The sequence below is a fragment of the Eriocheir sinensis genome, unplaced genomic scaffold (genome assembly GCF_024679095.1).
Source record: "Eriocheir sinensis breed Jianghai 21 unplaced genomic scaffold, ASM2467909v1 Scaffold7, whole genome shotgun sequence".
Classification (NCBI taxonomy): domain Eukaryota; kingdom Metazoa; phylum Arthropoda; class Malacostraca; order Decapoda; family Varunidae; genus Eriocheir; species Eriocheir sinensis.
The window spans coordinates 754,542-781,805 of NW_026112053.1; the positions used below are offsets into that span (position 1 = coordinate 754,542).

Sequence of the window (27,264 nt, forward strand, 5' to 3'; positions counted from 1 at the left end):
GCATGCTATGGCATCATCCCTTGACGAGAGCGCATAGCTTGTGTGCTGCTCCCCCCATTGGACAGTGTCTGAGAAAACCGCCATTTTCTCGAAGTGTAAGTTTTTGGTATTTCAAGTGACACTCCTCCCTTAGTTTCTTACCTATGATAAAAATGATGGTATCATATGAAAGCTAAGGAAATGACATCTTTTTTGTCCATAAAACATTTTGTATATCACTCTCAGTCTTGACTTTATATATTTTTTTTTTCTTTGTATCGAGGCAAAAAATAATCTTTGAGTTATATATTTTTTCATGAAAATGATGATACATAGTCCAAATGTTTTATGGACAAATTGTAGCATTGGGTGTAAATATTTTGTTGACCAGCAGTCAGAGGCGTACTATTGAAAAAAAAAAGAGCAGTGTATCATAGAATTAAACTTTCAGGTTTTTTAAAATTACATTATAATAATAGATATCAGAAAAAAAACATTTTGAAGAGCCAAAAAAGAGTTCATGTTCAAGAGCAACAGGCGGAGGGTCCCTTTAAGCTAAACACCTGCCTCAGGATCACATGCCTACACAGACACAGCTTAAGAAAATCAATTATTTCATCATGCAAAATTGCCACGAGGTGAGAAAGCCTGACACACACAAACATATGCAGAACTTTTAAAACCTACATATGTGAAGGAATATAATCCTTCACAATATAACTAAATATCAGGGAAGGAGCACAAACTGTGAAGTAAAAGTCCCTATATGAAGCAACTCTTGAACATGGCCAAACAAAGTAGTGCTGAGAACCTGCTCACAGCACAAGAGAGGTGGTCCAGCCTTGGCACTTCGAGGGACCTGCAGCAGCTCAGCAACAGTCAGCAGCAGGAAAGGAGACGGAGGCAGTGAGGAGGAGACTGGCCACTGACTACCCTGATACACATGAACACGGTGCATCCCCCATCCTTCTGTTGAAGAGAATGGAGGCGATTAATGTGTGTGTGTGTGTGTGTGTGTGTGTGTGTGTGTGTGTGTGTGTATTTACCTATTTGTAGTATACAGTGCCTGAGCTCAGGTTCGGTCAGTCCTGTCTTCCAATATATATTTGTTCAGCTCTTCCATCACTTTATGGGCACTGGCCACTTCAATAATGTCTTTGCTAAGTCTATTCCATGTATCCACACTCTTGTATGGAAAATTGAACTTCTTTATGTCTTTTAAACAAGTTCCCTTTCTCAATTTCTTACTGTGTCCTCTTAGTTGCCTCCTCCCTTCTATCTCGATTAAATCATTTCTATCCAACATGTCCCTTTCACTCCTATTCCCGTATTATAATTCCTCTTTACTTTCTCTTCTTTCTTCGAATGTTGGTAGGCCCAGTTCCTCTAATCTAGTCACATATGGCAGGCTTGATAATTTTGGTACTATCTTAGTTGCAATCATTTGAATCCTTTCAAGTTTCCTTAAGTCCTTTTTCTTGTGTGGTGATCATACAACTGCCACATACTTTAGACTTGATCTAATCAATGTTGTTATTATTTTCTTCATCTTGTCCCCATCCAAGTAGTGAAATGCAACTCTATCATAGAATTAAACTTTCAGGTTTTTAAAATTACATTATAATAATAGATATCAGAAAAAAACATTTTGAAGAGCCAAAAAGAGTTCATGTTCAAGAGCAACAGGCGGAGGTCCTTTAAGCTAAACACCTGCCTCAGGATCACATGCCTACACAGACACAGCTTAAGAAAATCAATTATTTCATCATGCAAAATTGCCACGAGGTGAGAAAGCCTGACACACACAAACATATGCAGAACTTTTAAAACCTACATATGTGAAGGAATATAATCCTTCACAATATAACTAAATATCAGGGAAGGAGCACAAATTGTAAAGTAAAAGTCCCTATATGAAGCAACTCTTGAACATGGCCAAACAAAGTAGTGCTGAGAACCTGCTCACAGCACAAGAGAGGTGGTCCAGCCTTGGCACTTCGAGGGACCTGCAGCAGCTCAGCAACAGTCAGCAGCAGGAAAGGAGACGGAGGCAGTGAGGAGGAGATTGGCCACTGACTACCCTGATACACATGAACACGGTGCATCCCCCCATCCTTCTGTTGAAGAGAATGGAGGCGATTAATGTGTGTGTGTGTGTGTGTGTGTGTGTGTGTGTGTGTGTGTGTGTGTGTGTGTGTGTGTGTGTGTATTTACCTATTTGTAGTATACAGTGCCTGAGCTCAAGTTCGGTCAGTCCTGTCTTCCAATATATATTTGTTCAGCTCTTCCATCACTTTATGGGCACTGCCCACTTCAATAATGTCTTTGCTAAGTCTATTCCATGTATCCACACTCTTGTATGGAAAATTGAACTTCTTTATGTCTTTTAAACAAGTTCCCTTTCTCAATTTCTTACTGTGTCCTCTTAGTTGCCTCCTCCCTTCTATCTCGATTAAATCATTTCTATCCAACATGTCCCTTTCACTCCTATTCCCGTATTATAATTCCTCTTTACTTTCTCTTCTTTCTTCGAATGTTGGTAGGCCCAGTTCCTCTAATCTAGTCACATATGGCAGGCTTGATAATTTTGGTACTATCTTAGTTGCAATCATTTGAATCCTTCCAAGTTTCCTTATGTCCTTTTTCTTGTGTGGTGATCATACAACTGCCACATACTTTAGACTTGATCTAATCAATGTTGTTATTATTTTCTTCATCTTGTCCCCATCCAAGTAGTGAAATGCAACTCTAATATTCTGCAGCAGTTTATATGTTTCTCTGAACATCTTGTTTACCATATTTCCCGCAATATAAGACGCACTTTAAAAAAAAAAAAATCAAAAAATCACCCTGCGTCTTATACCCCGACGGTTAGGTTTTGGTAGGCCTAAGGTACGAAACCAACACCCAAAACACCTCCATTTGACACAACAGTTCCCAGATGTCCCCAGAATGAAATATACCGTATTTTGCGGTGTGTAACACTTTTTTTCACTCAGAAAATGCCAAAAGGTTACTCCTGCGCGGAATATGCCGAAGGTACAAATTTTGATTGATTAGAATAATGAATAGTATGATGCAATAAAAAAAGGAAAGTGTGAATATGCAGAAGAGAGGAGGAGGACATGACCATACAGGTCACAAGAAGAAGAAGATGCGCCACACGTGGGAGCCGAGGCGCGTCGTGAACACGAAACACAACACACAACACCCCCGCGGCGCATCAGTCACCAGTGTGCCAGTACCTGGGCGGTGATGGTTAAAGCGGCTATTACACGGGAACAATATTGATGGAGCAGGGTGCTGCCTGACATGACTGCTCGGCAATCGTGGGGCGGACTTGGGCGGATTAGTCTGGAGGTATTTCTGCTGTGCAGCGGCCCAGTCAGCTGACGTTTACTGTGATACATGTTCGAAAGATCGGATATCCGTGGATGACTAAAATGTTCATTGTAAACGCATTTTTGTTTCTCATTGTAAAAATAACTGTACTAAAAGATATGATTGAAAAAAATATAATCAACATCTATTTCTATTTGAAGTAGGTATACGGTCCCTGAGAGTCAAGATCAAGACCAAAATTGCCCATCGAACGTACGTAGCATACCCGTGTGATTAGTTCCCTCAGTAGCTTGGCGAAAGTTACCGCCTGCACACAGCGCAGTGAGTGAATCTACCAACCAACCCTTTTGTTTACCATTTCAAAGCCACAGCTGCTCGGGGTAAGAGCAGTGTACTTCTTCAACCAACAGTGGAACACTTTGAACACAGAGAAGGGGACAAAGCAACATACGGTATCATATTCATAATTGTAAGTAAGGTGGCCGAATGTAATACTGCATACACATTAAATTCCGGGAAAATGTGGAGTTTAAAAAAAAATCTAGATATATCTTGCCAAATTATAGGTGTGTCTTATATGCCGGTGCATCTTATATGGCGGGAAATACGGTATATGCTTCTCAGGTGTCAGTGTATATCTTGTGTTATAATTCCTAAGTCTTTTTCTTCCTTCACTGCGTTGATGATTGTCCCTCCCTTCTTATACACTCCACTTGGTCTATTTTTATCCTTGCCCATTTTTATTGTGTGACACTTCTTTTCACTGAACTCCATTTCCCATTTTTTACTCCATTCATGTATATCTCATTTAAATCTTCCTGCAGCTAATTACAATCATCCTCATCTCTTATTTTTCAAAGCAGGTTGGCGTCATCTGCAAACATACTCATGTAACTCTTTCCTTTTTCTGGCATATCATTGATATGCGATAAAAACATTATCAGCACTAAAACTGATCCCTCTGGAACTCCACTTGTGACCGTTTTCCATTCTGATATCTCATCTTCCATCATGGTACTCATTTCTCTGTTTTCAAGATAATTTTTCATCCATTTTGTCATTTTTCTCCCCTATCCTCCTCTATTTTCTAATTTCCACAGCAGTCTCTTATGTGGAACTTTATCAAATGACTTTTTAGGTAAAAAAATATGCAGTCTGCCCATCTGTCTCTCTCCTGCACTATATTACTCTTGAGTAAAAACATATTAGATTTGTGACACAAGATTTACCTTGTCTGAATCCAAAATGGACTTTCATTTATTATTTTCTCTCTTTCTAGATGGTCTACCCATGGTCTTTTAATTATTTTCTCACACAGCTTGCACATGACGCTTGTTAGAGAAACCGGTCTATAGTTCAGAGGCTCTTTTTTATTTCCGCTCTTATATAATGAGACCACATGTGCCCTTTCCCACTGTACTGGGACTTCAGTCCCGGTCTTGACTGATAATTTTTAGATCACATTTTTGTGCTTGTTCTGCTGAAAGGGTTAATGATTAAAAAATAAAGTACATGAACAAGGAGTGCTGGAGACTTCTGAAATGGCCACCCCATCAAGGGGAGTTCTCCAAGAAAAAAAAGAAGAGATCAGGGCTATTGACAGATAAATGGATATAACACTACAAGAGGAGAGCAACAACAAAAACAACAACTACAACTATGGGAAGGCATTGACCGAAAGGTCAGTGTGCGGCTGTGATGAGCCCGAGGATCTAGGTTCGAGTTCCTCGTTACACGCTGACAATTTTCAACCATCCCCAAATAGTGGAAGATTACCCACATGCTGCCCAGATCTTCAATCAACTCTAACTTCAGCTACTTGGGTAAAGTGGAGCACTGGGAGGCCAAGCAAGAGTCATATACTATGGCAGCCACTATAAAAATTTGCCTTTGCCACTAATGGGCTGGGGCCATCCACCAGGCCCCTCAAGAGAGCCTACTGCTGCTTTAGGCAGCACCTCTGAGAAAAGAAGAAGAGAAAAAAAAAAAGAGAAAAAACACCACCTCTACTACTACTACTAAATCACACCAAGCTACTGCTGCTACTACTATTACTACAAAACCTAAAAAGTCAACAACTGTAACAACCACCTACTACTAGTTAAGTCAATATCATTGCTCACCTTTGAAGTAATGGTGAGGACGGAGTGCCTCAGCCAGACGCCATACTGTTCAGTCTGCTCCACCTGCAGCTGATAGTCTCCTACCTGCCACATCTCAGGGGCGTGCAGCATTGTAGGGAACTCGCCCTGATAACAAACATTTGAAATTACTACTATATAAGTGTTGCTGGAACAAAATGAGGAAATACATGAAAATATATGTGTAGCTTTGAGAAAGCAAGGCTAGAAAATCTAAGGGATACTTCAATATATTGTTGTGCTCCACTTGTCTACCCCTCACACAGGCAGACAGGTGCTCTCCCAATTACTTAAACTGGGCTCGCTATGGAAAACACAGTGCTCCCACGAGGCGGACAGCAGACACAAAGACACTCCGGCGGACACACTCGCACACACCCACAGAGCACACAGCGAGGCACAATTAAATACAGGGCGGACTTTCTTGGGATTTACTAAGCAATAGAACGTTGTACAATCCTTATAAGTCCAAGGGGGAGGCAGTCAAGGCACAAATCACAGGCGATTAAGTCCTAAGGCACAGAGCACAGGCGAGCGCGTCCTTTGTCTTCTCTCCGTCTCCACTCTTCCTCGCCGCATGGCGTCCCTCTCCAGCCCGCCCCCTCAACGGGGCCGCAGGGAACCCTCATTACGTCACGTGGCGCCAATTACAATTTAAACTAAGCTAAGCCTTGGCGTAACACTACCCCCCCCTTAAGCGCAGGCGACCCGCCTCGCCAACTTAACAAAACAAACAAAACATAACTGGGGTCTGGGGAACTAAACAAATCAGTCTGTATCAAAATCTGTAAGCCATCCTGGCCTCCTCCTCTCACGTCTTGGTCGTCGCGGTGGAGGTGAGGGCGAGGGAGAGGCAGCGGGCTGGTCCAGGTCACCAGCAGAGCCGGCCTCCAGGTCGGCGTCTCCACCTGCCTCCTCCTCCACATCATCCGCGACCTCGACGTCCACCGGGTCAAGTTCTGCCCGGTCCTCCTCGTCACTACTGGGGTAGTCAGGGTCCTCCTCAGCGCCAGTACCCCAGGAGTAACGGCCCGGCCCATGGTAGCGCCAGAGCCGGTCAACGTGGACGACAGAGGAGCGTTTGCGGCCCCTCCTGATGCGGTAGGTGACAGCGGACAGGACTGCAATCACCGTGTAGGGCCCCTCCCAGGGACTCTGCAGCTTCGGTGATAACCCTTTCTTCCGGCGAGGGTTATGCAGCCACACTCTGTCACCCACCGCATACCTCACGTCCCGCATGCGGCGATCGTAGTAGTCCTTCATCGCCTGGCCTGCCACTCTGAGCTTGCCGCGCACCTGGTGATGGACCTCGACCAGGTTCTCCTGCAGCGCGGCAGCGAAGCCAGAGGTGACAGTCGGCAGGCCCACGTCCGGCAGCCGCCCGTCGCCAGATCCACGGGGAGTCTGAGCTCGCGGCCAAACATAAGACGTGCGGGTGTAGAGTCAGTGGCCTCGTGCACAGCGGACCGGTACGCCATCAGCATTGCGGGCAACTTGACGTCCCAGTCCTCCTGGTTTGCCCCGCAATGCGGCCAACTGCTGTGCGAGCGTCCGGCTGAACCGCTCCCCCAGCCCGTCCGACGGCGGGTGGAGGGGCGTCGTTCAGGTCTTCCGCACTCCCAGCAAGTCGCAGCACTCACGGAACACACGGGACTCGAACTCACGGCCCTGGTCTGAGTGCAGCTCTGACACACCGAACCGGGTGAAGCACTCGTTTACTAGGACACTCGCCACTGTTTCAGCCTCGTGGTTCAGGAGCGCATACGCCTCAGGCCACTTCGTGAAGTAGTCCATCACGACGCATACGAAACGGTGCCCCGGGGCGTCATGGGCAGCAGGCCAGCAATATCTACAGCAACCCGCTCCATTGGCGCCCCACGCTGTACAACTGAAGCGGGCCCGATTCCGGCGTGTGGGGCCCTTTTCGCACTACAAACGTCACAGGCCCGACACCACTCGGAAACGTCGTTCCGCATACCGACCCAGTAGAAGCGCTGGCGGAGACGTTTAAGGGTCTTTCTCGCCCAAGTGGCCACTAAGTAACACCGGCGTGCAACTCCCGTAACACCTCAGAACGATTTGCACTGGGTACCACCACTAACCAGGCGTCTCTGCCCTCCGCCTAACACCTCCCAGCGCTTTACTAGCACTCCCCACCGGTCCAACCGCAGCGTCTCCCACTGGTCGACGAGGGCACTTAGTGGCAGGACTCTCCGCCGACACTTCCTCCCACCGGGGTCGCTCCCCGCTGGCCCTGAGCCAACGCACTACAGGAGCAAGAGCGGGGTCTGCGCTCTGTGCCTCACGCCACCGGTCGTTGCCTTCAGTGGCGTTGGCAGGCACTGTTAAGCGTCGGCAAACAGGGTCAGGGTCCCGACGCGCCTGGTGTGAGTAGCTTGCCTCACACGGGCTCTGACTCACGGCGTCAGGTCCTTCAGGGACGGAATGTGAGCTACCTGCCTCACACGGGCGTCGAGTCACAGGGTCTGGGTCCTTGCTAGCACAGTGAGAGCAACCTGCCTCACACGGGCGCCGGCTCAAACTATCGGCGTTGCTGTGCACACGACCCGGGCGGTGAACAATCCGGTAGTTGAACTGCTCGAGCCTTCCCAACCACCTCGCCAGCTGACCCTCCGGCGCCTTCAGTGTTTCAACCACTGCAGGGCAGCGTGGTCGGTCCGGACGGTGAACTCAGCGCCGTAGAGGTACGGCTGGAAGTGCTCGAGACTTTTTACTACTGCCAGCAGCTCCTTCCTGGTCACGCAGTAGTTGCGTTCAGGCCTACTGAACTTGGCGCTGTAGTAGGCCACCACGTGCTCCCTTCCATCCTTCACCTGCGACAAGACAGCCCCGATGCCCTCCGCACTGGCGTCGGTGTCAAGCAGGTAAGGGCTTCGGGTTGGGGTACGGCAGGACCGGCGCCTCCACAAGGGCCCTCTTCAGGCCGTCGAACGCAGCCTGGCACGCCTCGTCCCACTCGAAAGGCACTCCTTTACGAGTGAGGCGGTGTAGGGGCGCCGCGATGGTGGCGAAGTCCTGCACGAAGCGACGGTAGTAGGTGCACAGACCCAAGTAGCTCCTGACCTCAGCTACGTTAGTGGGCCGAGGCCAGTCTGCTACTGCCGCCACTTTCTGCGGGTCTGTGCGCACGCCGTCCTTGCTGACGACATGCCCCAGGAACGGCACCTCGTACTGGAAGAGGGAGCACTTCTTGGGGCTGAGCTTGAGGTTAGCCTTCCTCAGGCGTTGCAGGACCTCCTCCAGCCTCCCCAGCTCCTCCTCGAAGGTGCCTCCGTAGACGATGACGTCGTCGAGGTAGATGAGGCCGTCCTCCACTGCAGGCCGTCCAGCACCCGCTCCATCAGACGTTCAAAACAGCCAGGGGCGTTGCAGAGGCCGAAGGGCATGACATTAAACTGCCACAAGCCCTGCCCGAAGGAAAAGGCTGTCTTCGGCTTGTCCTCTTCGGCCATCTCCACCTGGTGGTAGCCCGACTTCAGGTCGAGCGTGGAGAACCACCTCGCCCCTACCAGCGCGTCCAAGGTGTCGTCGATCCTCGGCAGGGGGTAGGAATCCTTCACAGTCACGTCATTCAGTGCCCGGTAGTCCACACAGAAGCGTTGTGTGCCGTCCTTCTTCTTAACCAGGACTACCGCTGAAGACCACGGACTGTCGGACTTCTCGATCACCCCTGATTTGCCAGGTCGTTGACGGTGCGCTGCATCTCCTCTCGTCGGGCAGGTGCGATACGTCGAGGGACACTTGATGGGCGCGCTGGTTCCAGTGTTGATGCTGTGTTTCACCAGCGACGTGCGGCCCAAGTCCAAGTCGCCCCGGCTGAACACGTCTGAGTACTGCGTCAGGTGTGGCGCACCCTCTCCGCCTGCGACTCCGTCAGGTTAGCGGAGCCCCTGAGCGCCAGGTCTTCAAGGAAGTCAGGCAGCACTCCTCCGCAGGCGTAGACGCACTCTTCGACGGCTGTTCAGCTCGCTCCACCTCTTCACATGTGCCTAGTCTGGCACCAGCGGGTAGTCGCCGAGCCTCGTCAGAGAAGTTAGCAACGAGTACTGTCACTAACTCCTCCCCCGCTCCCACGAGGCTCCTCCCGACTGCCACACCGTCAGTCAGGTGCAGGTTTTCTGAGGGTTCTACTATGCCTTCCGCGTCGTGCATCACCCTCGACAGTCGACACTGGACTCGTCGCTCCGTCCTGGGGGCAGGTGCAGTCGCTCGGCCGTCACTACCTCGGCACAACCGACTTCCGGAAGCCAGGGCACCTCTTGTCCGTGCACCCACATCCGCTTCCGTCCAAAGTCGATACATGCGCCAGTCTGCACCAGGTAGTCAAAACCGAGCAAGCCCTCTTCATCCAGGTCGGCGGCGTACACTGGCAGCCGCTCTTCTGCGCCGCCCACGCCGACACGAGCCACTACAGGCCCCTGGGTGCCACGCAATGCCCGTCACGCCGCACAATCTCCGCGGGGCGTCTGGGAGCCGCTCAGCGTCCAGCAACTCGGGGCGCACCAGGGTCTTTTCAGCCCCGGTGTCGACTGTCAGGCGGCAAGACTTACCGTCTACGTTGCCCTCCACCTGCACCGACCGAGTGGTATGGCGGCATCTTTCACAATTGGGGGCGTGTCGACCTTGGCAGGCTGGGTAGTCGCCCCCTTGTCCAGCCCGCTGCTGTTTCCCGCCTGCGCCACTTGCTTCGGCTTGGGGCAGGCGCTGGAGCGGTGATCAGACTTGCCGCAGTCCTTGCAGCAAGTCTGGAAGCCCCCAGACTTCGGCCGGTCGAGGGAACGCGTCCTTCGCCCCTCGGACACCGGTCGCGTCTGTGCCCTTCTCACCGCAGCCCCAGCAACGGCCGCAAACTCGTGGCTCGTCTCCCTCGACGCCGCCTTACGCTCGACCTTCGCCTTCCGGCCTCGCACGTCGTTCCGAGGCTTGGCGTAGTCAGCGAGGCGGCTTGACGTCTTGAGAAACGCCTCGAACTCCATGGCCCTCGCCAAAGCCACCTGCAGGTCACCAGGGTGGGCTTGCTTTACGTAGATCTGCAGCTGGTGGTCCTGCAGAGCATCTATGAAGGCGTCACGGGCGAGGACGGTCGTCATGTCTTCACCAGCAGCCGGATAAGCCCGCCTCACAAGGGCCTCCACATCTTGCGCCAGTTGTGACAGCGTCTCGCCCTTCTGCCTCGCCCTCTTCTTCAGCTGAGCCCTGTACACCTCAGCCTGGTGACTGTGCCCAAAGCGGCGCTGCAAGGCTTCCGACAGGCTGGTAAAGGAAGCTTGCTTGGTGGCTGGAAGGTGGCTGAGAATCTCGAGTGCCGGGCCCCGCAGCGCCGTTGCCAGCTGCAGCGCCTTTTCTTCCTCAGTCCACCCTTGAGCTGTTGCGAGCATGACGAACTGAGCAACGTAGGCCTCCCAAGCTACCTTGCCGTCATACTCAGCCGGCTTACGCCTGCGGTGGTCGTGGGAAGGAAACGAACGAGCAGGGTAGAAGGCAGGCACTCGGGGCAAGAAAGGAGGCAGGGTAGGGTCTAGGTGAGGAGGCGAGGGTGGCGGGCTGTTTGGCAACAGTGGCGGGGCCGCCGCTCGCGCCCCGCCGCAGCCCACGCCAGCCGCTGAGCCCCGACCGTGACCCCGGCCAGACACGCCAGGCCCGGAGGCTCAGAGAATGCACTGCGTGGCCTCAGCGAAGCTTGACACTGCCCCAATCACACAAAGGCTCACTCTGCACTTCCTCTGGGGCAGCACACGGCAGCCTGCCTCGCCTCAAACCTTACCTCCGCACCTCACCTCTCAGTGCCTCTAGGCCCCTCTGTAGCTCACCCCGGACCTCCTCGCAGGCCTGATCGGTATACTGCCGTGCCTCCTGCCGCACAGAAGCCAAACTTGCTTGTAGTGCCTCCTCAAGCCTGCTGGCCTGTGCCTCAGGCGCTCGGCCTGCTCACGGGCCTGCTCCTCAAGCCTGCTGGCCTGTGCCTCAGGCGCTCGGCCTGCTCACGGGCCAGCTGGTCTGTGCGTGCGGCCTGCTGTGCCTGCTTTTGACCTTGAAGCGTTATTTCTTGCCTCAAGCCAGCCAACATTGAGGCAATTAACTCCAGCTGGCCAGGCTTAGCGTCTTTATCAGCCTCAAGGTCACCACTACCCCCACCACTCGCTCCGCCAGCCGCACCGTGCTCGCCGAGCTCCATTGTGCCCGAGGCGTCACTCTTTGTCTGCCCGTCCACTCACAGCACAATTTCCATCCCACTCCTGACACCACTGTTGTGCTCCACTTGTCTACCCCTCACACAGGCAGACAGGTGCTCTCCCAATTACTTAAACTGGGCTCGCTATGGAAAACACAGTGCTCCCACGAGGCGGACAGCAGACACAAAGACACTCCGGCGGACACACTCGCACACACCCACAGAGCACACAGCGAGGCACAATTAAATACAGGGCGGACTTTCTTGGGGTTTACTAAGCAATAGAACGTTGTACAATCCTTATAAGTCCAAGGGGGAGGCAGTCAAGGCACAAATCACAGGCGATTAAGTCCTAAGGCACAGAGCACAGGCGAGCGCGTCCTTTGTCTTCTCTCCGTCTCCACTCTTCCTCGCCGCATGGCGTCCCTCTCCAGCCCGCCCCCTCAACGGGGCCGCAGGGAACCCTCATTACGTCACGTGGCGCCAATTACAATTTAAACTAAGCTAAGCCTTGGCGTAACAATATTAATTTCATTAAGTAATGAGGGAGAAACTTCTTCAATAAAAAGCATGGAATATTTGTGTAAAAATTAAATTTAACAATATTATTTTCGGATTTCATGGACCAGATTTTTCACTGTCAGGCATATTCATACATAAGGGGCCTCAAATTCCTGTGTCCTGCACACTGAAGGTAACAAATGTGCTCTCCTCAGCAGACTGTACCTTTAGTGATAGGGACAAAGAACTAGACCAACAATATTTACATCTCCCTGGGCTTGTTTTCTTTCTCTCATATGCTATAGTAATTGGGTCCGACAGTGGATTGGTTTGACTTGGTTCAGCAGAAACGTGTGCAGTATCTAACCCTGCAAAGGTTGGGGTATCGATCATATGTTAAAGAGGGAAATTGGTTCAGATTCTGTTCTAAACCTCCCCCATATATCTTAGTTCATTGATATAACCGCACTTCTTGACCCCATGTGGTAGTCAGACTCTCCTTTAGTCCTCCTGGCCATATGTGAAGGTCCTGGGCACATATTCCAAGCTTCTGTAATCAGTTTTGCAGAAGGAACTGAGAGACAATCAGCACGAGATGCACGGGCAGTTGCACTCTTTCTTTCTGTTGCCCGACTCAGTTCTGGGAAATGCTTTGTCATAAGGTACTGATATTGGCTTTATTAATCAATACCATCACAACCCTATCAACACAAATTTTGTGATGAGCAGGCAACACAAAATATTATTGCAATAGTGTTGTGTTTCCATGAAAATGTTGCACACAATGTCTGTCTTCAGTCATAGCATCATTTTTTTTGTGCTGTAGCTAAGGGATTGTTTGTTCTGTCATTGGAAGATGTGCTGAATTTTGAAGAAAATGTACCTAGAATTACATAGAAGGTCAGGCAATGCAGACTCTATTGTGGTGGCCCAAGATAAAGACTCCAAAAGGCCTTGGCTATGGGGATTTCTTTGGTTCGATGCTAGTGTCCACCTTCCCATCTTGAGGGCCTGGGTTCAAATCCTGGGCAGAATGTTTGGAAATTAAAGATGCTTTGATAAACATGTACCAGCAAATACATCTATATTTACAAACATGTTCATATATACCTCTTTCTGGTCCTCCAAGCTGTTGATGAAGATAATTAGAGTACATTCTGTCTCAACCGCAAGCCTCCAGAAATTGGCAACAGTGTCTAGCAGTGGGTGTTCTGTGGCTATAATGAATTTCTGCTTGTCTAGGAATGGCACACGTATAGCATTGATGTACTGAGACAACTCTGCATTCAGTCCAGCCTGGGGTTGAAGATAGAAGCGGCTAGAGTCAGATGGTAGGATTGACGGGTTGCGATTGAGTGGCTGACAGATTGGCAGGTTGGAGGTAGTGTAGGTGAGTGATGAAGGAAGAGCTTTGGCCTTGGCATACTGAGTCCTGGATGAAAGAATGCATTTATCCAGATGGTTTGACAGGTAGTCTGTAGACACATTTGTTTTCCTCCCAAATAAGACCTCTTCCAAAATCTCTAGGCTGAGATTATATTGAGCTTCATTCTCCACTAGGCGAGCACGACTCATCCTCAATCTTCCAAGAACTTCAAGGGGACTTAAGTAGCTCTTAAGGTTCAGCATTTCATACATCATCAGCACCTGCAGCACTGTGCCAGTCCGTCCAATTCCAGTAGAGCAATGCACAACAGTTCCCCCTGTTGAGAAAGAAGGATTGTGTGGATATTTTTACAATCAACGTCATATAAAATAAACTTAAACACCTGCTAACAGATGCAAAAATAGTTAGGTAAAGGTACATTATTTCTATTTTCATTATTATTATCATTATTATTATTATGGATATCCATGAAAGGGTATATAGATAAATTAAATAATTGATGTACATAGACCCAAACAGAGTCCCTTCAATTAGCAGCCAGAGTATGAAAAAAATGTGACATTAAAGTAAGAAGATTAAGAAAAGGGGAGATGAAAACAATACCTACTGAGTTAACAGGAGGATGTTAACTATTGCCTTAACCCTTGGAGGCTGGGTGATGTACTACTATGTCTTCTCCTTACTTTAATGCATAAATGACTGGAGGCGGCTATAGCCACTTTACCGGGTGAGGGCTGGAGGCGGTTACAACAGCCTTGCTATTATTTATGCCAAATTTAGCTTCTTTTCGCTAATTTTTGTAATTCACTCATTGAGAACTCTGCCTGAGAATTAGTTTGGCTGCTCTGTGAGTCTCTGCTCTGCTCTCACCACGGCAAAAAGCAGTGGCACTGACTCCGACGAGTCTGATTTCCTGCCCGCCTTCGGACCTCAACGCCACACGTATTACCTGCCCGCACTTGACCACTTATTACACGACTTAGTGAGATTGGAATAGGACAGGAACTCGAGAAAGCTGTTCTCCTTGTACCTATCAAGTGATCCTGAGGAACTCCAGCTAACTAGCATAGAGAGAGAGGATAATGATAATACAGAGAATACTGAGAAAGATTTTGCTCAGCATATATATATATATATATATATATATATATATATATATATATATATATATATATATATATATATATATATATATATATATATATATATATATATATATATATATATATATATATATATATATATATATATATATATATATATATATATATATATATATATATATATATATATATATATATATATATATATATATATATATATATATATATATATATATATATATATATATATATATATATATATATATATATATATATATATATATATATATATATATATATATATATATTTATATATATATATTTATATATATATATATATATATAAATTGATCTGGATAATGCAATTAAATTTTTTTTTCTATACTAAAACATTATAAAACATCAAAAATAAGTAAAAGTAACTACATATGTACTATATTAACACATTTAAAATTGATAAGAACAGTTAAAATGAATATGCTTTCTAATACGTATTGCCGAAATAGCTTGTAACGAATAGATCAATGTATTAGACAAAAAACATTAAACAAACTCTCAACAACACCACGTCCGCACCTTCGCCCCAGCAAGGACGTAGGTGCGGCGAACGAACAAACTACTGCACGACTACTCTCACACCGTACTCTCAAGACAACGACACAAACACGACTCCCCTCTCCACTCCATGCCACATTCCCCTTCCAACATACGAGTTGTGCGATAATATGAGTCATCATACTGTGTCTCCACCTGCACGATGCATCAAGGTCACACTTGCAAGCTTGCACAACCATTCACAATCGCACTCTGCAACATTCACAATTCAGATCTGCAACGCTCACAAGTATCAACATACACTGGTCCAGACAAGGAGACACACAGACAAACATACAATAAAACATTTACATCACATGTTTTAAGCGTACTACTTTGTTTAGCGTAGCGTGTGTTTGTTTGGTTTCATTGTTTACATCGTCAGTCGGCGGCAGTCGCGTCACACACTTCACACTGGGCAGTCGCATCGCGTTCTACCTGTCCATACTAGCTACATGTGTTCTAATGAGAAAATAAGAACCAAGGTGCAAGATCAAAGTGATATTCATCCAAACGAGAAAGCAAGACATAATGCCGACGATCAAACTGGCGGCGATCAAAATGGCGGCCATAAATCCGGATTATCCGAAAAATCGGCTTATCCGAAAGAGGCTTCCCCCCTTCCATTTCGGATAATCGGGGTTTTACTGTATATATATATATATATATATATATATATATATATATATATATATATATATATATATATATATATATATATATATACTATAGTGCAACATGTGTTACTTTTAGTACTACAGTTTCACCATATCTACAGTCCATATTAGGCTACAATGACTCTCACACTTCACTGTAGGGCATAACAAGGCTGGAAAGGTCCGCTAACCACACACAATAGGGCCTGTATGGTGTGGAGGGAGCTTATATTATAGTCTAGCTTGGGTAAATAGAGCTCAGCGCACCCGTTTTCATTATGACTCTAGAAGAAACCATCCAAGTGAATCAAGAATGAGTTCCGGGAGGCAGCATGAGCCAATAAGCATAATTGGTGCCACTATAAAAATTGCCTGCACCATGACGGGCTTGGGCCGACCACCAGGCCCCTGAAGAAAGTCTACCGGCGCTACAGCCCGAGACGTAAAAAAATAAAAATAAATAAGAAAATCACAACATACGGAAAGGAGAGAAGCATGCGCTTGATGGACAAACATACGGCATAGGACAAGTGTTGCGTACTGCTTGTTGGTGATAGTTCTAGTGATGCTTCAATACTACAACCAAAAATCACATGCATGAATAGAATTTTGATGCAAAAATACTGCAAGCATACATATAATAACTATACATAAAGCAAGGCCTTTCTGTGGAGCACTGAGAACACCTCTTTAACCAAATTGGATCATCCTTCTCCTACATTCTTTTAGTCTGTTTTGCTCTTGGTCTATTTAAAAAAAAAAGGCTATGGTAGGACTAGAAGGAAAGAAAACATACCCTCACTGTGGTAGGACTGGAAGTGGATGAGCATCTGAGCTATGGAGTAGGCCTCAAAGGGTATGCCATGGTCAGGCCACTTTTGGTAGTGGTAATGCTGCACCTGGCGCACCTCTTCCTTCCATTCCACCTGTATCAAACAGTTAAAAAAAAAAAAAAATTGCAAGATCAATAAATAAACTTATCAATGACATCATCATAAGTCAATTTACACGGAGTGGTCAGCATGCAGACGTGGTGGTCCCAATGACCCGGGTTCAAGTCCAACTGCAAGACACTAACAATTCTCAACCATTGCTGAGTGGTAGAAGGCTGCCTATCTACATGCTGTCCACATCTACAGTGAACCCTAACTTTAGCAACGGGCAAGAGGAGCACCAGGAGGCAGCATAATCATATTAATTCAGCCATTTTAAATAAAATTCGCCTGCTCCATTATAGGAAGCACATTAGAAAGAAGTCATGAATAAAAGAAGAACAAACTTGGTGAGAGGAAGAAAATTAGCCTTGGATTTGCATGTTTATACCAAATTTAGGAGCTATGTACAAGCTTGCAAAAGAGTACTGGTGGCCTGTGCTGACACGAGGGATTCTTTAAGATCTTTTCTTTCACCTCGTGCCAACCTAGTGCTCAAACTGACTCAAACCTGGGTCAGCAGTGACTTTCTGGCACTCATTTGCACTTGACTGACTGGGGTATCAAGTCATGGCACCACAACTACAGAGGTCATACACTGGCACTTGAAAACTATCAGCATAAGTAAGACTTTCAGGGGAGGCGGTGGCTGAATCGACAGAGTAACACCACCGCGTTCAGGAGGACGCGAGTTCAATCCCCGCCCGGTGCCACCAAGCTGGGATTTTTCAGCCGCCGCCGAGTGGCTTAAAACTACCCACATGCTGTCCAGAAGACCACCTATCAACCCGGACTCTAGATTCTAGGATTAAAGATGAGCTCCGGGAGGGCAGCATGAGCCAATGCAAGATGGCGCCACTATAAACACTCGCCTGCGCCAGAACGGGCTGGGCCGACCATCAAGACCCACCGGGAAGAAGCCTTGGGCCGACCATCAGGCCCCACCGGGAAAAAGCCTACCGGCGCTATAGGCCGCGACGTAAAAAAAAAAAAAAAAAAACCTCCTATGTTGACCCCCTTTATGTTGACTACTTGACTATCCCTTCCCTATACAGCTATTCACATAAACATACTGCCAATTGCTGATGCCAAACACACTGATCCTTGAGTTCCACCATTCCAAAACCTGTAGCTGGATAAAAGCTTTTTTTAAGTTTCTTTACATTATGTCCTTCTTTTAACTACTTTCATTACAAATTAATGTTAATGTTTAAGCAGGTGCTCTTTGCCAGCTGATACACATGACACCTGAACATTTGTGTCAGGAAAATGCTACATGTACATAGAAATTGTTTTGTTTTAGTGGGGTGAGCATGTGCCGGAAAGAGGGAGGGAATCGGCAAGGAAGGATAGGAAGTAAAATGAGCTAGAGAAATAGATGTGTGTGTGTGTGTGTGTGTGTGTGTGTGTGAGAGAGAGAGAGAGAGAGAGAGAGAGAGAGAGAGAGAGAGAGAGATTTCTCAACACACACACACACACACACACACACACACACACACACACACACACACTCCCTCTCTCTTTCTCCCATCTGGAAACTATTTAGAGACGCTTGACAGTCAGCGCCTCAAGGGGACCTGAGGGAGAAGAGCGACGCTGCCATATTTTGTCTCCGTGAATGACAGCTCGTTTGGTGTTCTCGAGGCCATTGGACTCGACAGTACATAAGTTCCAGTTGAAATGCTCAGTGTAGCATACAGTAAGTTATACACAGTCCATGATCTTGAAGGACCTGCAGGGGACTCATCCAGCTGGCTCATCCATCTCCCCCGCCGCTTCATCAACTCACGAATAAGCAGAGTTAAGTAGGAAGGTGGGGTAAGACGGACCCCTGGGGTGAGATGGACCCCCACCTCAAATATGAATTAAAAAGGGCATGATTAAAATTGATGCCGCTAGATGTCCTCAACATCAACTGTAACTCACGCGGGTGCAACCGGAAGCCAGGTTCAGTACCGCATTTGCGCTCGATGTGGAGGTTTGTGTTTTTGGACAGTGCTGATGTTATTTGGAGAAGGTAAGATAATTATTTTTTTGCATTGATATACTGGTTGTAATGATTTAGTAATCATGCTGCATATAGCCAATCGTTTGTGCATTATAGGTATGTGCCATAAAATGATATATCAAACATAGATGTTTTATTAAAAAATGCATAATGCGAATATTTACGTATGGGGTGAGATGGACCCCGAGGGGTCCATCTCACCCCATACTCTAAATATTTTACAAACACTTAGCATTTTCTTTTTTTTCCTTGTAGATGCCCCGGAAATACGTGAGGATAAGTATTAGGGGGGGATGGAATACAGAAGCAATGCAGAATGCAATATCTGCAGTAAAAGAAAAAAAGATGGGTGTGAAAGTAGCCTCCAAGGAATTTAATGTTCCCAAGACTACTCTGCGTCGCCGTGTTAAAGAGAAAAATAAGATAGCAACAGGCTCAACAAAGGTAAGAAACTGTTTAGCATCTTCAAAACTTAATTATCTTGTGACGGGGTAAGACGGACCCCTGGGGTCCGTCTCTTACCCCGTCATTTTTTTTCGGAAACAATAAAAGTTACTTTTTTATTTTAATCATAGTTTAAATTTTTCCATCAAATAACCGTGCCTAGGTTGCGTATTGGAATCATAAGACCCTAAAGTACCACCACAACCCCTAAAACATTAAAAAAATATCAAAATGTGGCTTATAGACCCATTTCTTTCTTAAGGGGTCCGTCTTACCCCACCTTCCCCTACGTACATGAATTATTTTCCCATGGGGTTTTCGGGAGATTAATATATCGCCGAATCCCCTAATGTTATTACGGATCTGTAGTATTAGGAAAATATTCCTTGTATCACTCTCCAAGCTGGTTCTCCAACACTTGGAACCACATGAGTAGTAGTTCAGGCTAGGGAGTGCTTTCTTGATTTGAAGAGTGTCAACACCTAGGATATCCACCTAATTTTTATCTGTGAAGTTAAATATTTTTCGTACATGAGCCTGAAGGCAATTTTGGTATCAAGAAATACAACAGATGACTAACTCACTGAGATGGATGACACAGTGAAATGAGGCAGGTGCTCCTGGTTGTCCACCACCACCTCAAGGCCACTGAAGTTCAATGTCTGTCCAGGAGTATAGTATTCCCCAACCTTCCTCTGTAATAACAAATTTCAATGAGACATACATAAGAGAAGACTGCTCTTGTCTCTGAACTTATTAAGTGAATAATCTAACATTTGTTGACATTGGGTCTTTCAAACTACAGAACTGAATTTTGCTTTTACTGTTATGATTATTATATTCTTTTCTCTTGCCTTTCCTTCTGCTTCTTGAAAGTGAATGCATGAAAGTAGAATGCATCCCTTTAACTCTGAAGTCCCAATAAGCTAGACTAATTCAGTGATTTAGAGTAAACATTCTATTAATCAAATCTATATTTTGGATATCAGATAAATCAGACTCTTCCAGGGCTTCGGACACAGCATCTGCAAATTTTACCAAAATCTGGAATATATGGCGCATCAGGACGAATGTTGTAAATCAGTCGAAGATGATGTTTATAGCGAGGAACTTGGCGTGAATCTGGACTGTGTCATTTCAAAACAAAGGCTGCCTGTCTCTCGCATCCCTTCTGAACCCTCACTGGTGTAGGGCAAGAGGAATGCAGCCGGTCATGGGTTTCTTTTATTTTTCAAGCATATAGACACACACTGGAATAATTAAATTAGTTTTCAAATGCAACAACAATTTAGATTTATGTGCACAGATGTAACTCATAACTTATTCATCTGAAACTAGCTTCCCTGACAGGTGTGGTGCTTCTCAGACTTTTCTGTTCCATGCTTTGTTTGCAGCTGCCGCCCTTACCGCTTTCATCCTGCCCTCGTGACCCCATTGCACCAGTCAGTACTCCAGAGACATATAAATTTATGTTCATACAGCCCTGCTCTACTTGAGCTCCCCTGTGGTGTCTTCATCCTCTATGCAAGAATCAATCAGAATCGCTGGTCAACTCTGGAACAGCCTCTCTTGGGTACGCATGGATTTATAAAAAAAAATAATAATTTGAGTTGTCAGCTGTTTTGGATAAGGTCTCTCCCCAATTAGTCCAATTTATGGAGGGCTTATTGTACTACTACTACTACTTTTATATACTTCTTTACTAAAGAACGATAAGATCCTTCAAAGACAATAGTTACCTACTGAAATTGTCTTTTCATCTCCAATTCATGTAAATTGTCTATGTCAACTGTGATTTATGTACAAAATTTAACAACAACTTTATACTAATTTCAGGAAAACAATAGAACAAGGACAAAGGGTATTTTTAGCCAATCTCATCTGCCTCTAAGATAAACCATAGATACTAGGGAGTTTTCAGCCAGATGAATAATTTGTGCTGAATAAATTCATCCAACACATTGTTGTCTCATTTTGCTGTCGGCCATGCCAGCACATGGCACAGACCTCGGGAAACCTTCTGATTACCTACCTTGCCATTCTCAACAAAATTGGCCACCATAATGATGACATTAATTTGCTGCTCCATCACCATCCTCCAGAAGTCTGCAATGGTGCACACTTTAGCATTCTTGGGCCCCTGTGTTGCGATGTAGCGCATGTTGCCATAGCCCTGCCAGTAAAATTAAGATTTGATTATTTGTAAAACCTGTGAACCAAAATTTATCCTGCAAATGTATTCTAACAACATGAACCCATGAATATGACTCCGGCTCAGGCACATTCACCAGATTTTATTTTTTCTATACAGCTAGTCTACCTGCAAATAAAATGTCTGGTGGCAATTTATCGTTGCAGATGTTTATATATATATATATATATATATATATATATATATATATATATATATATATATATATATATATATATATATATATATATATATATATATATATGGCGCCACTATAAACACTCGCCTGCGCCAGAACAGGCTGGGCCAACCATCAGACCCCACCTGGAAGAAGCCTTGGGCCTACCATCAGGCCCCACCGGGAAGATGCCTACTGGCGCAATAGGCAGTAACATAAAAAAATAAATAAATAAAAAAAAAATATATATATAGATATATATATATATATATATATATATATATATATATATATATATATATATATATATATATATATATATATATATATATATATATATATATATATATATATATATATATATATATATCATAAGACTGTGACACTCCTGGCAAGGAAGCAGGACTGGGGCTACACAGACTCACCGGCACATGGTTGGCATTGATGTAGTCTGAGGACGGGTCGCCATCAAGCCTGGAGAGAACCACCCGGGTGTCATCAACTGCATCAGGGAATTGCTGTTAGCCTAAGGAAACACCTTTTTCAAGCAAACGCCAACATATGATTTAACCCGTATGCTTCAGCTCACTTGAAGCTATGATCGAGTGACTAAGCAACGGCCAAATGAACCACATAATAGACGAGCAAAACAGATGGAATGTACATTAGCGTGCTCCTCACATACCCACGCAGCTGGTAGTATTCCGATTGAAGTGGCACGATTGATATTTGGAAGGCCTGTGAAGGGTGTTTTTTATTCCCTACTTCTCTTACTACTACAAAGTACTAGGCTACAGTCTACAGAATGTCCTTCATTAACAAATCAAATGTATAATTTCTTGATATCTTTTAGCCCTGACTTCGTCATAGTGTGTAGTGAATACGTTGTCATATTGTAAACAATGGCCTAAAGCAAGTACCTTCTCTTTCATCCTATTATTAATCCTGGGATGTATTTTTATTATTTGTAGGTAATACATGGCCATGAGAAAGAGTGACCATAAGAATAACTACAGTAAGTTGTGTTAATGCAAATGGAACTTGTTGCATGCTAAAATAAGTTAAGAATAGGACACGGTGCAAATGAGGGGGGACAGGTGTACTTGTAGTCAGGAGATGCACTTCTGAGCGTATAGTGCCTGTGTAAACATGTGAATACCAGCGGTTGCCAGTTACTAGGGGTATTGCTGTATTTCCCCGATCTTGCCACTTAATTCTACTTCTTCAAACTTTGGTTCTTCATTATTATTTAACTTGTGAAGTAATTCTTTGACCTATGTGTCTTTTTATCTTACTGTATTTTCGGTGGTATCATCTTTTACTCCATGTATAATTGTCTTTTTTTCTTTTCTGTGGCATTCCTGACTATTGAATCCTTAGGTTGAATTACTTTAATCACCTCCTTATCTGTGTTCTCCCTCTGCTCCACCTGTTGCTACATCAATATCTGTTGAAAAGGCATCTTATGTTTCTCTTATTCCTCTCATATTTTTAACTTCATAGCTCCATTCTAATTTCTCCTTGATTCTTCATCTTCTGTCTTTAATTTCTCAATTTCCTTCTTCCTGCTCTCATTAATCTTATTAAGGTACCCCAGAACCTGAGGTTTCTTGGAGACAATAATGAACTCAGCATTGTTGAAGATTTGGCCATTGTTTAAGTTTTGATATTCACTGTTCAACAGTTTCATAATTCACTCTCCCTTTCCCTGGAGACAGAACCATTTATCTAGCAGCCCAAGTACCCTTATACTATAATAAACATTCCTGCATGAAGAGGTGGCAAAATACCCATTGTTTCCTGACACTGCTTGCTTGTACATATTGTCCAAACAGTGGCAGACTACCGTGCATGTGTATATTAGTCTTTATTGAACCTATTTCATGTATTTATTTATGTAAACATACAGGTAATGTGTTCATCTTAGCTTTGGTAACAAATTAGATACAGTAAAGTCCGCAAAACACTGTTAATATTTCATATAAGGGGTTTTAGGTCACTTGATATATGAGCCAAAGAACACATCCATATGAACACTAAGTTCGTTGTACGATCGTTTTGCTGTACAACTGTTTTTCCAAGACTGTAACCCAATTTAAAAGTGGGAGGTACCTGCACTGATTTATCCCCCTTCTTAAATATTGGCACAATATTAGTCTGTTTCCAAGTTGCCACTACTATTCCAATGTCAAAATTTCCCAAAACTACTGAGCAGTTGTTCAGAAATTATATATCTATCTTCTTTAGTACATGCAGGAAGATATATAGCTTTTTGAAGCTTATATATCTCTTTTAATGGCTGCCATTGATTATACTAACGTCACATAGCATTTCTTCTTCCCTTTCCACAAACACTTACTGAAACATTAGTAATACACAGACCGTCTCACCATCGTGTGTGAGTGAAAACAGTGAAGGTGCAACTCACATGTGGGGTTGTTTTTGTAGCGGTTCTTGCCTCTGTGTTCCGGAAACAGGGCTACCACCATGCTCTTGTTTAAGGTTCCTGGCACAGTCTACCAAAGGCAATAAATGTCTTATAATCAAGTCAGGAATACATTTTATAAGTAGTAATTACTCACCATTCACCTGTTTTTTTTCAGACATGCACTCTATGTACCATATTTCCCGCCATATAAGACGCACCAGAGTATAAGAGGGCACCTCTAATGTGGCAAGGTATATTTAGAAAAAATAGAAAACTCCACATTTTCCCTGAACTTAAGTAATTAGCAGTAAAATATTGTCAAATTTCATATAAAAATAAGTGTTAGTGAATGCAGTGGTACCATGTCAAGCTCTATGTTGTGCAACTCACTCAGCACCAACTGAAAAAAAAATCCTATGCTAGGGTATTAACACCATGTAACTGGTTGAGGTGAAGAGGGCATTACTAATTCAAAAGTTTCCTTATCTGTGCCAAGCAGTGACCAACTCTTGGACACCAATTGAACACTGAACTACTCAAACTGTTAAATTAAAGCACAACCAAAATATAAAAAATATCCAAAACAAAATTAACTATATCCCTTGACTGATAATGTAAATTTCTTTGGTGAACTATGAAGGATAATACACACCCTGGGGTCACATTAATTTTCTAAGGGAGAGCTTCATCATACGACATTTGTATGAGATTTTAGACAAAAAGTGTCTTACAGGCTACTCCTATCACTACAATTTCTGGCTGTTACATACTATAAGTAACAGCAAAATTTTAGGAGCTGCAACTTTCACAGGTAATGGCTAATGTGACACTATCTTCTTATATAAAATCCATCATAAGAAATTTCAATACAAGGTTATTTAATTTTGACAATAAAAACTAGTTGGGTGCCATAACTATTGTTTTCACATCTGATAAAGGAGAGCCAAGCAAGAAACTATATTTTTTTTCCAGTCATGCAATATGAAACTAAGATCTAGAGAGTGGTTTATTTCATATACAGGATAACTTGTGCAAATTAACACTTTATAGCAGCCTTAGTGACCTTTAATATAGCTAAAGCACAAATATATGTATGGAACCCCTAAGATCATTCCTTTGTTTGGTCCCGACAGACAGCAAGAAGCACTCATATCTCACCTGACTTAAACAGAAATCTAAATATTTCCACTCCATTAAGGCTAAATAACTTCAGTGTGCACTTCAAGGTACTTTGTAAGATGCTTTAATATACAAATTTACATTTATGCATTCTTACACTTAAGATTTGTGAATTTCATAAAAGGCAGCACCCCTTACCCTAAAATCATCTCCAATCTCCTTTGAACCAATCATCTTGTTGAGATAGGCTTTCACTTCTTCATATGGCACTTGACTTGTAGTGGCTGGAGATGGTTGTGGATTCAGGTTCTCATAAATGGGTTCATCCTCTATTTTGTCCTGGAAGAAGGTAACTTGCTTTGATTGTTAAGCAAAGTTATCAGAAATCATTCTTTCCTGATCATGTAATTAACTGAATCAGTAAGCCAAGTGATTCATATTTATGTTACATAGATTTACATAGAAAATCAGACCACACAGACCCCATGGTCCAGACTAGGTAGCCTGTCCTTAAACCTAAGTGATTCTACAATAATCAGATGGCTCCAAAACGTTGTATTTCTACTCTAGTTAATATTAAGTTCAAGGAAGTGACGGTCGAGCTTGTTTTTAAAGGAGTCAATCGTGTTACACTGGACCACTGAAGGTGGGAGCTTATTCCATTCTTGCACTACAATGTTGGTGAAGAAAAATTTTGTGCAGTCTGAATTTACTTGTCTACATTTGAGTTTTATGCCATTGTTCCTTGTTCGCAAAGTGTCATCAATCATAAACAATTTTGTTCTGTCTACATTCGTGAAACCATTAAGTATTTTAAAACATTCGATCAGTTTTCCTCGGAGGCGACGTTTCTCAAGAGAGAACATGTTAAGGGTGGAAAGCCTTTCTTCGTAGGATTTGTTGCGCAAGGAAGGGATCATTTTTGTTGCCCGACGCTGAACACCTTCTAATTTAGCAATGCCCTTTGCATGGTGGGAAGACCAAAACTGTACCGCATATTCCAAGTGGGGTCTGACTAAACTATTGTAGAGCGGAAGTATTACATCTTTATTCTTGAATAAAAAAATTCTTTTAATGAAGCCCAACATTCTGTTCGCTTTATTTGCTGCATCGATGCATTGATGTGAGAATTTGAGATTTGACGCGATTTTGACCCCCAGGTCCTTAACGCATTGAACGCTTGTGAGTTTAACGCCGCGCATTTCGTAATCAAACTTTTTATTTCTTGTTCCAACTTGAAGGACCTGGCACTTGTCTACGTTAAAGGGCATCTCCCATCTATCCGACCAAGCTGAAATTTTGTACAAATCCTCTTGGAGGCTTTGCTTGTCTTCGTCAGTGAGAACCGAGTTACCAATCTTTGTGTCGTCTGCAAATTTACTAATGCGATTATTGCGTCCAACATCCACATCGTTGAAGAGCACTGGACCAAGAACCGAGCCCTGAGGGACGCCACTGTTCAACCTGCCCTTCGAAATGTGAAGTTATCTCAAAACATAGACTCATGTGAACCTGTGTGGTTTTCTTTTATTTATTCCCATAAAATGCATTTGAAAACTCTAAGGTTTCATCATAAACGGCATTGAAAAGTATCTGGGTTAATCTTTGTACCCTTATATAAGGCAGTAGGCATCCATTTTTATGAACTATGAAAATTGATATTTATGACCTTATTGTAAGAATGATCACTATGGAGCTAATACTTATTGACAGATAAGTCAGTCAGTCTCTCTCTCTCTCTCTCTCTCTCTCTCTCTCTCTCTCTCTCTCTCTCTCTCTCTCTCTCTCTCTCTCTCTCTCTCTCTCTCCTTCATTTTGAAATGAATGGCTCCAAACAGACTTACATGTGTCAATCTTATTCTAATGAGGGCTCTCCACTTTCCTTGAATTTTGGGAGCCAGTTCAAGCTCAGGAACTGTTGGCAATTCTGCACTACCTCATTATGTCTTCTTCACTCTAATTCTTCCAATTCTTACCCAAACTACTATTACAGTACTCTTACCCTCCTCACCCCTCAATCCTCATTCATCTTCTCCACATGCTCAAACTGCCTCAACTACTCCATTCT

General features: G+C 44.4%; 2 protein-coding genes and 1 long non-coding RNA gene across 3 annotated transcripts; all 3 read right to left on the reverse strand.

Annotated features, from left to right (window-relative positions):
• Positions 1-741: 741 nt before the first annotated feature.
• On the reverse strand, positions 742-16,726 carry LOC126993948 (receptor-type tyrosine-protein phosphatase H-like). Its single transcript, XM_050853176.1, has 5 exons — positions 16,693-16,726; positions 13,267-13,859; positions 5,445-5,570; positions 1,938-2,096; positions 742-756 (listed from the first exon to the last, which is right to left on the reverse strand). Exons 1-5 carry the CDS (start codon positions 16,724-16,726, stop codon positions 742-744), a joined length of 927 nt encoding a protein of 308 aa, XP_050709133.1.
• A 3,129-nt stretch (positions 16,727-19,855) lies between these two features.
• Positions 19,856-21,445, reverse strand: LOC126993949 (tyrosine-protein phosphatase non-receptor type 18-like). The gene is made up of 2 exons (XM_050853177.1): positions 21,313-21,445; positions 19,856-19,975 (listed from the first exon to the last, which is right to left on the reverse strand). The coding sequence occupies exons 1-2, from the start codon at positions 21,439-21,441 to the stop codon at positions 19,856-19,858; spliced, it is 249 nt and encodes an 82-aa protein (XP_050709134.1). The 5' UTR covers positions 21,442-21,445.
• A 628-nt stretch (positions 21,446-22,073) lies between these two features.
• Positions 22,074-25,505, reverse strand: LOC126993940 (uncharacterized). The gene is made up of 3 exons (XR_007748588.1): positions 25,395-25,505; positions 24,078-24,165; positions 22,074-22,151 (listed from the first exon to the last, which is right to left on the reverse strand). It is a non-coding gene; the product is annotated as an uncharacterized LOC126993940 (long non-coding RNA).
• Between the last annotated feature and the right edge of the window lie 1,759 nt (positions 25,506-27,264).

What these genes read in the sequence shown, in the direction of transcription:
- LOC126993949 (XM_050853177.1), bottom strand. Translation starts at nt 21,441, where the DNA reads ATGCGCTACATCGCAACACAGGGGCCCAAGAATGCTAAAGTGTGCACC. An exon ending in ATTTTGTTGAGAATGGCAAG is followed by an intron (nt 19,976 to 21,312) that starts GTAGGTAATCAG and finishes TTGTTATTACAG; the next exon opens with AGGAAGGTTGGGGAATACTA.
- LOC126993948 (XM_050853176.1), bottom strand. Translation starts at nt 16,726, where the DNA reads ATGCTCATCCACTTCCAGTCCTACCACAGTGAGG. An exon ending in CCAGTCCTACCACAGTGAGG is followed by an intron (nt 13,860 to 16,692) that starts GTATGTTTTCTT and finishes CTTTCTCAACAG; the next exon opens with GGGGAACTGTTGTGCATTGC. An exon ending in TCCTCACCATTACTTCAAAG is followed by an intron (nt 2,097 to 5,444) that starts GTGAGCAATGAT and finishes TCTCTTCAACAG; the next exon opens with AAGGATGGGGGGATGCACCG.